This window comes from Trachypithecus francoisi, unplaced genomic scaffold, assembly GCF_009764315.1.
Source record: "Trachypithecus francoisi isolate TF-2019V2 unplaced genomic scaffold, Tfra_2.0 Lachesis_group12, whole genome shotgun sequence".
NCBI lineage: Eukaryota > Metazoa > Chordata > Mammalia > Primates > Cercopithecidae > Trachypithecus > Trachypithecus francoisi.
Genome location: NW_022681457.1, coordinates 105,810,871 through 105,825,617, shown reverse-complemented (window position 1 = coordinate 105,825,617; position 14,747 = coordinate 105,810,871). Strand labels below are relative to the sequence as shown.

General features: G+C 45.3%; 1 protein-coding gene across 1 annotated transcript in view; it reads right to left on the bottom strand.

Annotated features, from left to right (window-relative positions):
- Nucleotides 1-14,747, bottom strand: part of UBR4 (ubiquitin protein ligase E3 component n-recognin 4) — a 141,357-nt gene that overhangs the window by 23,409 nt on the left and 103,201 nt on the right. The window contains 14 exon segments of the mRNA XM_033228081.1: nt 69-196; nt 724-811; nt 3,112-3,192; nt 3,891-4,088; nt 5,044-5,165; nt 7,633-7,806; nt 8,135-8,216; nt 8,604-8,745; nt 9,282-9,391; nt 10,099-10,256; nt 10,363-10,492; nt 13,631-13,758; nt 13,913-13,997; nt 14,276-14,366. Of these exon segments, the coding sequence (XP_033083972.1) occupies nt 69-196; nt 724-811; nt 3,112-3,192; nt 3,891-4,088; nt 5,044-5,165; nt 7,633-7,806; nt 8,135-8,216; nt 8,604-8,745; nt 9,282-9,391; nt 10,099-10,256; nt 10,363-10,492; nt 13,631-13,758; nt 13,913-13,997; nt 14,276-14,366 (1,717 nt within the window).

The window sequence follows — 14,747 nt, the reverse complement described above, 5'->3', positions numbered from 1 at the left end:
CTTCTTTCCACAGGGGCCTCTCCCAGTGCAGAAAGGCTGGCCCCCACACCTTGCTGCTCCCAACTCACTGTTAGAAGGTGGCGTCCCTGCTTGAAATCTCTGATCCCTGCGAGTCTGTTAAGCATGCATTCCAGGCCCCCACACTGGGCCATCACACCAGCCATTTTATACACTTCTTCTTCATCTTCTTCTTCATCTAGGGGAGAACGGAAGCCAAGCAACAATGGAGGGTAAGGTGATGATGGGAATAAAATAGGCCAGGATAAAACAGCCCTCTTCCTGGCTGATGGCTGCCAGACCTTTTCCGTATCTCCAATAAAGATACAGCCAATAAAAGGGGTCAATGATGGATGATATTAAACTATCCCACTCTCAGTAGGAGCTTTTTCAAAGTTTCAAGTCAACTAAAATTGCTTACTCAAATGTCAAAGTATGAGCATTTGAGTGCGGGGGGAAGAGGGAGTTAAAAATCAATCTGAACTCCAGTTCACTGTTAATTGCATTTTCCTCTAGAAGTTTGCTGGTGTTTTTTTGAACCCTCAGTGGTACCTGCATCATGCCACAGACACCTCTATTTTTCCTCAATTGAAGAAACAATCTCCCCACAGTTCTGACGTAGAGGTACAAGAGAGAAGCTCCTGAGAATGCCCCTAAGTCCCAGGGCGTGAGCCACTCATGAGTCCCGAGCCTCAGATCCCATGTGCAGCGCCGTCTGTGATCTACCTGTGGTAGAGTCCAGGGACTCAATGAACTCCTCCGTGGCATCGCCCAGCAGCCCCCGCATACGATAAACAATCCTCATGGGCTCTCCCTGAGCAGAGAAAGTGGAGAAAGGTACTTAGAAACAGGCCCAGACAAATGCAAAGGACTCCATACTTGGTCCTGCTTAAAGCCCCAGCAATGTGGAGAGCCTCTATTTTTCTACAAGGTCTCAACCACAGCATCTAGAATCCAAATGCACAGCAATTCACTTAGGGGAAAGAATGCTAATTTTATTTTGTGTCTACTAGAAGCTAGGCATTATATGAAACATTTTAAAGACACTATCTCCTTCCACTTCATTAGAACACTATGTAATAATTTAACAAATATTTATTGAATGTTTTACTCTGTTCCAGGTCCTATGCTAATTAAGTACTTTATATGATCCTTTTACAAAAGGTTACACAGCTCGTTCAAGGTTACCAAGCTATAAGCGGAGGTCTAATTCTAAGCTTGGACCTTCCTCAGGAGTAGAAACTCTCTCCTATCAATAGGGACTACTACCCAGGACAAGAAAGGCCATTTAAATCAAAGAGCTTTGACTCAAGCCTCGGGAATCAAAACAGGAAAAGAGAGTACATCAATCTTTGCCTATAGAGATTCGGACGTCTTCATATAACCATACAAGGAGGGGGTTCATCCACAATTCTTTAAGCTAAACCCATAATCTGATAGGAATAAGAATCAAGTCTTTTATAAATGACAAAATTACAGCAACTTCACTAAATTGGAGGGTAAGGAAAGTTCACTATATTTCTGGCATTGAGCACATATATTAATATTACTCTCATCTTGCAGACTAGAAATCGGAGCTCAAAGTGACCCTCGATGAAATCCACTGGGGGATTTGATTCAAGCAGCCTGCCTCCAAGTCTATGCTTAGCTTCAGGACAGGAAACCCTGGAGGAAGACAACCTGCCAGAAAGGCCAGTTGCAGAAGTGTTTCTGGCTACGGAAGCCCGAGAATTCCTCAGAGAGAGAACCACCACAGGCACTGAACACAGAGCAGGTTCTAGTCAGTAGCTAAAGAGGTAGGCTGCTTCTCAGGGAAATGGAGGGCAAAACAGAGAAGGGAAGCTGAAGTCCCAGAACAAAGGCTATCACAAACTCTGGACTTTGCCAGAAAACTACTTCTAACTGGATTAAGCACATCAATGAGAGGGGCAAATGATTCTCAACTTCCATCTTGCTTCACCATTCAAGGGAGATACCCTTGTGTAGTCTGTGGGTTCACTACCACCATTTACAAGAGTGCCCACAGAAGCTTGGTCTTAATTTTTTATGTGCATCAGGGATTAAATCCGTATTGTTCTGTTTTGATGCTAAAATGTCTGTGACAAGATGTATTGGCTGGGACAGTTCTCTGCCTGTCCCTCGGCCAACAGTGCAACACCGACCCAACTGGCAGTAGACCAACAGTCAACAGTGACCAGGATTCCCAGCCCAGTGGGACAAAAGAAAGGAGAGAGGCAGAAATATGTAACAAATTAAAGACCAAAATGTACAAATAGTATACTGCCCATTTAGTTTCTCAAACTCTACAGAAGTATTTGGGACCAAGTCTAGAAAAGTTTGCTGTGCATCTCAACTACACTAGTTTGCTGTAATTAAGTTACTTACCTGATTCATGTACTAAAGACCTCTCCTCCCAATAGAAACAAGAGAAGGGAAGAAATGGCAGTGGGAGAGAGAAATGGAGGGGAAGAAAAAGAAACAGGAAGACAGGAAAGGAAGGAATGGAGACTAAGAAAGGAGGGAAAGGTGAAGGGGACCATCTAATACGTCCATAAGTGGACAAATAGCATCACTCATGATGACCAAAAGGCCCAGAGCGCTGGACTTCCTTCATTTCCCTTTTCTCCTCCTCAAGAACAACTGCCTGTTTGAGCCTCCATTCCCCAATTAGTAAAACAGAAATGATGCTCCTTGACACAGCTACTGGAAAAATGTTCTACTAAGTGAGCAGGCCCATAAAAGCTGAGAACTAATCTCAGTTGAGAGGTGTCCATATTGAAGGGAACAAGACAGCAAGCATTTCTAGCACAGAGCCTCCTTCAACACCCCTTGGCTTTCAGTCCTTGGGGTTTGACAACTTGCAGAGCCCAGCAAAATGCTTTTGCTTTCCTGAAGATTCATGAAGGTCATTAAATGTCCTTCCATTAGCCAGATGCCTCCAAAGGAAAACAAGATGATTGGTTTTTCTCCACACAACCCCAAACAGGGAAAGTAAAGCCTTAGAGAGCTGCTACAAGCCAGGTAATTGATGATGAACAATGGCTCCTGCTGGTTCAAGTCTGCATAAGTCAGAAAAGTTAAACCACACCTCCAAACAAGAAAGCAGGCACATACCTCATTCGTGGTACACCAGACTTTCTTGTAAACTTCAGCCACAGGAAGGTCCAAACTAATGATTTTATTGTTCACTAGAAGCTGAACAGAAAAGCAGGTGAAACTGTTATTCCAAATAATTGTAAGACAAGTAAAATCTAAGAGCAAAGGGCATCTTATGGCAATGGTTCATAATTTATAACTTTTATATGTCATGGACCTATCAACTCTCCCACTCTTAAAATATCCACATGTATGTAAAACACACAGAATTTTGTGCAAATTTCAGGGGCTGCAAACATCCCTAACCCACACATGGGCTCCAGCTTAGACACACCCACGGGGGACCTTCTCCTGCAAGTTCAGCACCAGAAAAGGCTTTTCACTATGTAAAAATGTCAGACCCTCAAGGGTCTGCCAGAAAGTAACTGACACAGGGATATAAACCTGCACGGGGGGTAAAACGCCAGTATTTAGGGGTTCAGTAACTCAGACTCACCAAGAAGTCTCTGCCAGAGGCAACAATAATAATAAATGCCCACCACCGCTACAACCAACAGTCACTAACAATATGCTTACTTCCTGCCGGCACTGGGCAGAGCCCTTTACAGGTTATTAACCTTAGCACTAGGTGAGGTAGAAAGGTGGGAATCATTAACCCCAACTTATAGAGCGGGGAAACTGAAGGCCACCTGCCCCAAGTTAATCAGCTACTAGAAAGAAGTACCTGGATTTGGTTAGACTAGGAAGAAGCCCCTAATCTTAATTAAACGTGGGCAGCACTGTCCTATGGTCATTACCTCCATGCCACTGTCATCTTCCAGGAGAGCCACTAAGTCACAGTCCTGGCAAATCTTGTTCTTTATATCCCTCATCAGCGGCCCGATGCCTGGCTCATTGCTGCTATACGGGTTCCCAGGCATCCTGCCCTGTAAGAAGTCTTCTTGTTGCGGATCCTTCTCCAGGGTCACAAAGAACTCAGTGACTTCATTCTCCTCCTGGAGGACAGAGAGAAGGGTGGGTGCATCAGAATGGATGGCAGAGGTGGAGATTTATACTATGCTACCTTGTTCTATGGATGCTCAAAGTAAACACACCAAACTCAGCAAGCCCCCTAAACATTTACAGATATAAAGGACAGGAAACTCAGAGGTACTTCCAAAATTCTAAACTAACTCAAGTAGTCTAAAATATCAAGCATCTCCCCTGAAACCCTAGGGTGAATTAGGAGATAAAGCCTAACAAAACAAGCAGACAAAGAGTGACATATGAGAGATGTATTAATGAAATGGGGGAAGGGGTGCGAGGAGGGACTTTCCTTCCTCCTCCTGCCAGTCTCATGTGATGCTAACCAATTTGGGGCCAGAGGACTTTGTCACTGATGACCCTGAAGTCAAGAAAGGGGCTTCTCTATGGGACATGACACTCAGGTACACACCCCCAATGAGCTCTCATTGCTAGCTCTCATTTCATGATACTAGTGTTCATCCTTCCTCAATAGCAGGCAGGGTTCTCTGTATAATACTATGCTTCCACACAGCTCAGGCCAGAGAAAAAAACACGCTGCACATGTGCACAAAATACAGGACAGCTAAAGAAGGAAGAGAGTAAAAATATCTTTATATTCTAGCTCAATACTGCTTCTTCCACAGCATGTTGGATTGATACGCTATGGGATTTTGGTAATAGAGGTTAGACCTAGTTTTTAAAAAAACATGATTATTTACTTGAATCTAAGAAATAAGACCAAGGAAGGTCATTAAATGCCCCATCGTTAGCAAGAGGAAAATTATGAGGTTGCTTCTCTTTTATGCGGTGGATCTTCTTTCACTAAAGACTAAATGGCCCACAGCTGGTACAATTCCCCATCACTTTAATAAATCACCAACAGGCTTCATGGCAAAGTGGCCCGTGCTGACACTCAAGAGCCATGGGAAGCACCGCACTGCTTACAGGATAAATGATGCTGCAGAGCCTCTCGAAGATGAACACCGGGGTCCGGTAGTCATCCAGATTGTAGCGCTTGGCTGTCTCAATGCACACAGCCATGAAGGCCTTGGTTTCTGATTCTGTACCTGCCAGAAATCAAAGTGGCCAAGTTAGGAAAGAGCCTCTCCCATGGAAGCTGAAATGAGACTTCTAATTGAAGTACCATCACTGACAAATTATTTCTGCCTGGTAAGTCTTTAAATGCCCTACATGGCAATATCAATAGTTCAAATTAGAAATTGGATGCTGATTGATTTTATCCTCAGACCACATTCAGTTTGAAACCCATAACACCCAAGTCCACACACTTCATCATGGTTGGCTGTGTACATGTCTTGCTCTCTCTCAGGATATAACCTCCTCAAGGAGAGGGACTATGCCTTATTTAACTAGCATCTCCTTGCCCAAAACAGGCACTCAGAAAATGTCAAATAATCCTGTGTTCCAGTCAAATCAAAAGGAAGTTATAGTTTTTAGCTTCATTCTAAAAGATTAGGTAGAATGTCCCCTATAAGCAAAAAAAGACACCTTAAAGGAACATGAACGTGAGAAAATACGGTCTTTAAAAAATAAGGTCTTGTGAGCACTTCGAGCTCACAAGTTGAAGACCAGCCTAGGCAATGTGGCAAAATGCCATCTCTACAAAAAATACAAAAATTAACTGGGCGTGGTGGCACATGCCTATAATCCCAGCTACTTAGGAGGCTGAGGTGGGAGGATGGTTTGAGCCCAGAAGGCAGAGGTTACAGTGAGCCACAATCACACCACTGTACCCCAGCCTGGGCGACAGATTGAGACTTCAGCGGAGGGGGAAAAAAAAAAGTCCCACTGTTGCATTCCTGGGTAGGTCTGAATTTAAAAAAAAAAAAAAAAAAAAAAAAAAAAAACACTGTAAAGGTCCCTGACAAAGTCACAAACCAGTTCAGTATGGCACGATGAAAATGGCATCAGAAAGAGTTCCATTTCGGGCAATAAAGCAAACGAGGTTCCCTGACCTACTCCTCACTCTCCACCACTCAAAAACAATCTAAAGTGTTGAATAAAAATATATCAGTGAACTGCCACACTAACACAGAACAGCCAAAAGCCAAAAACTAAGAGAAATCGGGAAGCCAGGGAGATAAGCAAAACATGAGTCAGTTTTTGCATTGAGCTTTGGTTTCCATTCCCTGCCCAGATTTGAGAGGCGGATAAAGCCCGGAATCCACTGAGGCAAAGAGTCTAGCAGAAAACCCCAACCCCATGCCCCACAAATACAAATATGGTACCCCAAAAAGCTACACCCTTGGTGCAGAGATCAGCTATACACTTCCCCCAACCACATAACTGAGGAAATTGACTTTTCTTAAACGTCACCATCAAGTGGCAGCGAAAAATCTCCTCTGAAGACTTGTAATGAGCTGTCCCTTCATAGGGGTTTGTGGCTCCAACCTCTTACTACCGAGGAGGTCTGAAAATCCTGAGGCTCAGAACTGGGACAGCAGTGCCCTGCACTGCCTCACAGGAGCAGTGCTTTATCTTCCCTGGAGGAACCCATCTTTGGCCCAGTCCTAAAGAATTTCCATAGATAAAGCTAAAAAATATGAGGTCACAGTCAAAACTCATAAAACACAACAAGACTTTAAGGTATCATGAGTAAGAGCCAAAATAACAAACTGCAGAATCAGGCCTGTAAATATCTCAAATTTTAGAATTATCAGACACAAATGTTTAATATGCTTATAGATCATATAAAGGAGGGAAATATGAATTTTTAAAAAAGAGACCTCAGACCTGTAATCCCAGTATTTTGGGAAGTCAAGGCGGGAGGATCATCTGAGACTGGGAGTTTGAGACCAGCCTGACCAACATAGAGAAACCCCATCTGTACTAAAAATACAAAATTAGCTGGGCATGGTGGCGCATGCCTGTAATCCCAGCTACTCAGGGAGGCTGAGGCAGGAGAATCGCTTGAACCCGGGAGGCAGAGGTTACAGTGAGCCGAGATCACACCACTGCACTCCAGCCTGGGCAACAAGAGCGAAACTTGATCTCAAAAAATAAACAAATAAATAAAAAAGAGACCATAAAATCTAAAACTACAAGAATTCAACAGGTTGATTAAACATTCATACCTAGTGAAGAAAAACTGAATTGAACAAACTGTCAAAAATGCAGCATAAATACACGATGAGATGAACATTATGAAAGAGAGGAGAGATACAGATGACAGAGTGAAAATGGAGTTTCACAAGGAAAAGAAAGAGAACACAGCAGAGGGGATTAAAGAGACAATGGCTGAGAATTTCCAGACTGATAAAAAACACCGATCAGAGAGCCTTTGACCCTGTACCACTCTATAAGCTCAACATGAAAAATCCAAAGTGAGCCCAGCTCTAGAATTTAAAATTCCAAGAGCCAACACTTCGTCAAGAAATGAGCCTCTCCTTGAATGCAGGGAAATGTTTGCCAGTCCTCCTCTGGCTCTGTAGAACTGGGGGAAATTGGTCGAATGCACCTCGCCAGCCCCAGAAGGGACAGTGTCTCAGGCTCCAGGCCGCTGGGCAGTGCTACCTGTGGTCATGTCCTCCAGCATCTCCAGCAGCATGTCCTGCGTCTCATCGATCAGCTTGGTCCTCTGAACCACCAGCTTCCGCAAGCACAGGTATCCATTCAGCACAGTACCCACCAAGCGACTTTTAAAGTGTCTTTTGATAGATTCCACCTCAACAAAGGAGGAGAGAAGGCCTGTGGAAACAGGAAAATGTTGCTGTGAGAGCTCTGGATGAGAACATAAGGAAGGTCTGTGTCTCAAAAGATTATGAGCAACTCAAAAAGCAGGGAAAATCTGCCTTTGTGCACGGCACAGAGCAAGTGTTCAACGAGCAGAAACAGTCAATAGCAAACAGGATATCAAAATCATAAACGTATCAATACAGAAAAAAAATGCAGAGCTTAAATCTGCACTAAGGTCAGTACAAGACAGAAGAGAGTCAACCCCAGTACCCAAGGAACTAAGGGTTGTCCCTAAAACACTCAGGATGCCCTAAAGGAAGGTCCAGGAGGCTCTCTTTACCTGTGAGACTTTTAAGGGCATAGCCCTGCTGCAGATCGGTACTCAGGGTAGCCTCCTCCAGGGCCAGCAGACGGGCTATTTCCTAAACAGGATGACAAGTACAGTCAGTGTGACAGCACTGCCAAGGATACCAGTTACCTCCACCACTGTCCCAGGAGCTTGCAGCACTAGACACTCAGGAGTTACATCTTCTTAATCGAATCCTTGCAGAACTCCTTTCCAGGAGGCCAAGAACAGTTGCAGCGCTGGTAAGGGACTGCTTAAAAACTGTAAACAGTCTAAATGCCCCCAAGAATTTGCTATAGCCATATAATAAATATAATAAAGTCAAAAAAAATTTCCAAACCCCTTCAACAAATATTTCTTCTCAGCAAAAATAAACCAACAAAACACCATGGTAGAGTTTATATCCAGGTACAATGAAGGGGGAATTAGGGAAGGGGCTCTCTTGGGCAATAGGGTAAGATACCTTGGTGATGAGGTTGCCCACATAGGGTAGGACTCCCCGAGCTGCCAAGTAGACTTTCCAGTGCGCGGAAGTGATGAGCTTCTGGTAGAGAGCCAGGTACTCGGCCGCACACTCGCCAGCTATGCTCAGCTCATCCAGGTAACTGCCACCAGGAGGGACAGGGCACTCTAGTCAAGAACTCTAACATTTCAAACGGCTCCAAGGCTCCCCTTTCTCCTCCCAATCTTTCCTATCTTCTGCTGTCTGTCTCTCCTGCTTCCTAGAAGGAGGAACAGCATCCAAGAAAGCTCCAATTCCCACATGGGAATTTCCCACACCTAGGAAGCACTCAGAGCACACCACAGGGAGTGAATGCCACAGAATCTAAGCATTCACATTGTGGCACTGATTGCTATGAGAGAATTAAAGAAGATAATGCATGCCAAGCATTTATGCACTCAATCTCGATAAATATTAGCTGCATAAGATCTCAAATATTAGCTGCTGCTGCTAACACCTTCACCACCACCACCACTACTATCACTAATAGTCAGCTTCTTAACACTTTGTTGTTTCTGGGGTCTTCCACAGGGAATAAGGTGTGCCTTTCATTACCCTGATCCATGGATTCCCCTGGGAAAGATGAAAAGGCTCTAGAGGAAGTTTAACCACCCTCCCCATCCCACTCCCAAACAGTACCTGGTAAGTAGGTCCAGGACCTGCTGCTTGCGGCTGGGAATGGTGGCTAGAGCTTCCACAATGGTACAGGCTGCCTGCCGTGCGGCCTGTGTTGCTGGAGTGAAAAGCACCTGCAGGACAGGGGAGAGAAGAGGCCATAGGCTCAGGGGATGCCCTGCCTCACCAGGCCTCCAGCAGGGCAGTCAACTGCCACCCATCTAGAAGAGGTCTTCTGGGCAGCTCTCTAGGAAAATATTAGAGGTAAAAATCACCAGCTAACGCAAGACTCCACTGTTTTAGATGGGGAAGGGGGCTGTGAAAGAGCCCTGCTTCTGCATGGAGACTTCTCCATCAGGAGATGTGAAGAACACACCTACAATAAGTGAAGTAGGAAAAAGGGATCTTCCTTAGCAAAGATCATTCTCTTTTGGGGACACTTATATACTGAATACTTTGATTTAATGTAAACCAAATATTTCTTATTTTATAAGAAATATTACCTAACATAGAATTACTTTAGCTAGAAAGAAGAGGGAGGGGAAGGACAGCAGAAGATATGAGAAGTGGAAGGAGAAAAGGGACTATGGTCAGGGAGGAAAGCAGAAAGCACAAGGAGCTTGTTGAGATAAGCAGAGGAAATTCTGTTTCGGCCAGCCCACCATGCTAGCCCAACAGCTACAACCAAGAACCTGTACTCACTCCCTATTTGAAAGGAAGCAAGAACAGCAAAGAGAAAGAAGGGATGGCAGCACAGACGCATGGTGAGGGGCAGAAACACATTGCTCAGAGTCTGGGGTCAGGGGCGCAGGGGGTGAAGAGTCCAAAAGTGGCCACTCACTTGTCGCAGCCAGTTGTTATGCCCCAGTTTGAGATCCAAGGGGGAGGTCCTCTTCCCCCGACGGCTCAGGAACTGTTTCCACCTCCACACATACTTCTCAGTCAAATATAGATGGCGGAGCTCGGATTTGCTGGGGGCTTTCCCATTGCCATCTATCCCTGCAAGGCCAAGGTTGCAGGGGTAGGTAAGTAAACAAGAGTGACAGAAGGCAGGGCTGTCAGAGCACAGGCAGGACTTCCCGGCATCTTGAAGAGAAAGACATACCTCTGATAGGAAGACACTTCTTCCAGGCATCATAGGATGCCTTGGGGTCTCTCTTGAGCCACAGCTGAGCCTGGGCATGGATCTCATTGCAGTATGGCTTCACCGTGGTAAGGGCCTCGACGGGGACATCCTGGAGGAGGCAAGTGGAGCAAGGTGAGGGCGCTCAAGGGCACGCCTGAGCCATAGCCCCAACAGCATGGCACTGGTGCCCCAGGAGGTGACGTGCAAAGGCCAGAAGATCAGGAGGATCAACATGTGTATCTTTTATGCCCAAATATGTGTTCCTGTTAACCATTTTGATCCAATTTAGCAGCAGTATCTCCACACTGAGCTTAAGGTCAATGATTTTTATCGTGCAGCAGAAGCTGTGGCTGGCTTCCTACAGACAATCCTATAGCACATACGCTAATTCCTATCCCATGGCTGATCTGCAGTTTCCCAAGCATAAATCTTCCAAGGGTCACCAGCAGCCTCCAGCATGCAAACTGTCACTAACTAGAAGCAGCCTGTAGAGAGAGAGAGAGCCACAGACAGACACTCCAGGCCAGCGCATCTCAAGCTGTTTGGCCTCAGAACCCTGTTATACTCTTCGAAAATTATTAAGGACTCCAGAGAGTTTTGCTTTACATGGTTGTATCTATTGACATTTCTCATGTTAAAAATTAAAACTGGCTGGGCGTGGTGACTCACGCCTATAATCCCAGCACTTTGGGAGGCCAAGGCAGACAGATGATGCTTTAGTCCAGGAGTTCAAGACCAGCCTGGCTAATATGGTGAAACTCCATTTCGATACAAAACACAAAAAAATTAGCTGGGTATGGTAGTATACACCTGTAGTCCCAGCTACTCAGGGGGCTGAGGCAGGAGGATTGCTTGCAACCGGGAGGCAGGGGTTGCAGTGAGCTGAGATCGTGCCACTGCACTCCAGCCAGGGTGACAGAGTGGGACCCTGTCTCAAAAATAAATACATACATAAATAAAAATAAAAAACTGAGAAATTCTTAAGATATTTGTTAATTCATTTAAAAAGAAGAGTAAATCTATTATTTGTCAACCTAAATTTTATGTTTTCCAAAGCAAAAATAACCTACAGAAAGACGTGGTACTGTTTTACATTTTTGGTAATTGTTTAATGACTGCTTTATAAGACATCTGGATTCTCATATCTGCTTCTATGGTCAAAGTGTCATGACAGGTTGTTTTGGTTGAAGTATACGAAAAACATTTGGCCTCGTACAGATATACAGTTGGAAAAGGAAAGAATATTTTAACAGCTTTTTCAACTAGTTATGGATTTTTTTCATTGAGACTATACCAAAACTCAACAAATGCTAGGGTCTGAAAGATTTGCTGTAGTATGGACTCTGAAATCACATCAATAAACTTTTCATAGTTCATTACACTAACCTTCATCTTTTACCTGGCAGGATACTATAACATGTATTGGTCATTTAGAAAACACTGGTTTACACAGTTACGTCAGTTCTTCTTACAGCTCACTTCATTCATTTTGAGGAAAATATGTGCCAAATACCTAAGCCTGAACAACCACAATTTGCCCATCAGCCATTTTTTTTCAAGCACAAGCGGAGATCCATGGAAAGGCAGTTGGTTTGGCTTGCATCTCACACAAGTGCCTTTTCTCAGCACAACTGCTGTACTTGGGGTGCAGCAGAGGCGCTTTCTGTGTACTCATTTTGTCACACTGAGCATTACACAGATTAGTAACCAAGAGTGGAGATTTAATACAATTAATTTGTACTGCTTCATCAAGGATATTCTTGATGAAGCCGGGTGGCAGTGAAGAACTGCACGGGGCCACCGCCTTGTCAACCTAAGGCACTGGCCATCTCCCCAGCAGCAAAGATTTTGTACAGTCAGCACAAACATCACAAGATGACAGGGGCAAATAGTGTCTTAGGACAATCATGAAAATAACTTTGTCCTCACAGATCTCTGAAAGTCTTAAGAACACCTCGGAGTCTGTGAGCCAGATTTTAGGAACTGCTGCTCTCACTAAGTTATACGGAGCAACATGTGAACATCCACACCAGGCCTCAGTCCTTACAGGGCAAGTAATTCTGTGAAAAATCTCCCTTTGCCTCACACTGTGGAAACAATGACGGTCATGTAGGGATGGGTGTCCTCTTCTCAACCAAGGGCCGATTTTACTTGCTGGGAATCTGGGGGAAAATAATCCCTCCAGCAAAGGGAAGGAAGCAGAGTGCCCAGTGCTGCCTTTTCTGAAGGCAGCTTCAATGTCCACCCTCCCCACATCATAATCCTAGTGCTTAAGCAATCTTCCTGCCATGAGGACTCTGTTGCCCATAAGGGATGGCCCATCAGACAGAACAGGAGTCAGAAGGACCCAAGGTCCAATCCAGGGCAAGTTGGTGGCAGAGCCTTAGGCACGGCCCAAAGAAAGAACTATGGCCTGCCAATTCAAAAGCTGATACAAGCAAGTCAATCTCTGGCTCAGCTATAGTTATTTTAGGATAAAAACTTGGTTTCATTTATTCACTTAACAATAATTTACTAAGCAGCTATTACAGATGTTATACCACCCTATATACTAGACATAAAAAGTATTACTAAGATGGTCCAGGCCCTGGATTCAAGGAGCTTACCGCTAGCCTAGTAGAGAACTGACCCTCTAAGGAGCAGCTAACAAAGCGAAGGAAAACATTCTAGGCAAACAAAGCAGGAGACAGCCACAGCTAACATTTGTTAAGGATTAACTTAGGCAGACGCTGTTTTGATCTCTTAGTCTGCATTATGTCATTTATTTTTCACAACACTTCAAGATGGAGACTATATTCCCATTTTATAGATGGGGAAACTAAGGAACGACTTGCGCAAGGTCACAATGCTAATAAATGGAAGCGCTGGGATTTGAACTCAGAGAGTCTGCTTCAGAGCCTGGGATTTCTATCACTGCACAGCACTGCATGTGCAAAGGCACAGGGGTAGGAAGGACACAATGCTTTCTGGGGGCTGCAAGTTATCTAACATGACTGGAAAGAGCTCAACCTTCACAGCTAGCCACTTTGCTCTCTGCTTTGCAGTTTCATGTTTATTTTACTTCAACCATCCTTCTCAAAAATCCCAACCCATGTCTGCTGAACTCAGGCAAAGGCTGCACGGGAGCCACTCAGGTGAGGTGGGCTCAAGGCAAAGCAGAGACCATGAGGAGGCAGGGCACACTGCCAGGGAATGAGGAGGGCGGCCGCCCTGCCCTTCCTTGTTAGACCCCTACTTGGCCCAGTACCTTGTTCTTCTTGCTAGTGGGAGCAGGTGGTTTTATCAGCTTCTGCAAGATCCTCAGGCACATGAGGGTAATGTTCTCAACCACCACGGGAGTCTTAATGTTCACAGCCATGAGGAAAAGGCTGAGAGCTAGGGATGGTCAGGAAAGGCAGAGTCACAATCAGGAACACTACACACCTGCTCTGCAGAGGCCGCCCAAGCAGGTTTCCCTCCTCCCCTCCCACTCCAGCCAGGGCTGCACCTTGGAGCCTCCTTTCCTTTCTCTGAAAAGCCCCTAACTCACCACAGCGTAACCGGAGCTCCCAGCAGCTGTCCTCCTTGGAGATAGAATCTGTCAGCAGCAGCATTTCATACTGTAGGCTACTTGCCTAGAAGGCAATGGGAAGAAACATGAGTCAAGAGGGTCAGCTCCGGTCCAGCGACTCTCAACTATTAATACAATTTCTGGTCCTAGGTGGCTCCAACAGAGACAAAGGACAGACAGAGACCCTTGTGCTCCAGGCTCTTCCCTGGGAAAACCATTCTGGAATAATGTTCTGCTCCTTCCCTCCTCTGTCACCGCAGGACCTGGGAGGGGGATGCTGAGGAACACAAGGCGTGTGAGGGGGAGTCAGCGAGGACAGCTGGGCCTGCTAGGCCGGCTCACCAGATCGGGGTTGGCCCAGTGGCCCTTCAGGGCTGTGGAGACCTTGCCAATAATCAGGTCATTCATCTGCTGAGTGGCTTCTGGGTTGTCTCTGTGGAAGCAAAGAGAAATGGAGTCCTGTAATTCACAATCATCTGTGACACTCCTTTCCACCTGAAGGGGCCCAGAGAAAATGAAATCAATGTCTAAGGCTACCTGGCCCCAAATTTTCTACTTCCTTCCCAGGGGCAAGACTACAGCTTTAGCTTCACAAAACCGTGGTTGGTAATAATAACGGACCCATCACAGCCGCCTTACCTATGAACAGATGCTAACTGAGGGAAGAGCACCACCTTATGGGACCCATGTCCCAGGCGACAGAGCCCTGTTGTCTGGTGTGACACATCTCCAAAACCTAGATGTCAACTCTTAGTCTTGGTCACAGCTCTTTCCCCGACCTCTCTATCTGCCTGCATGTCATTTTCCAGGAGGC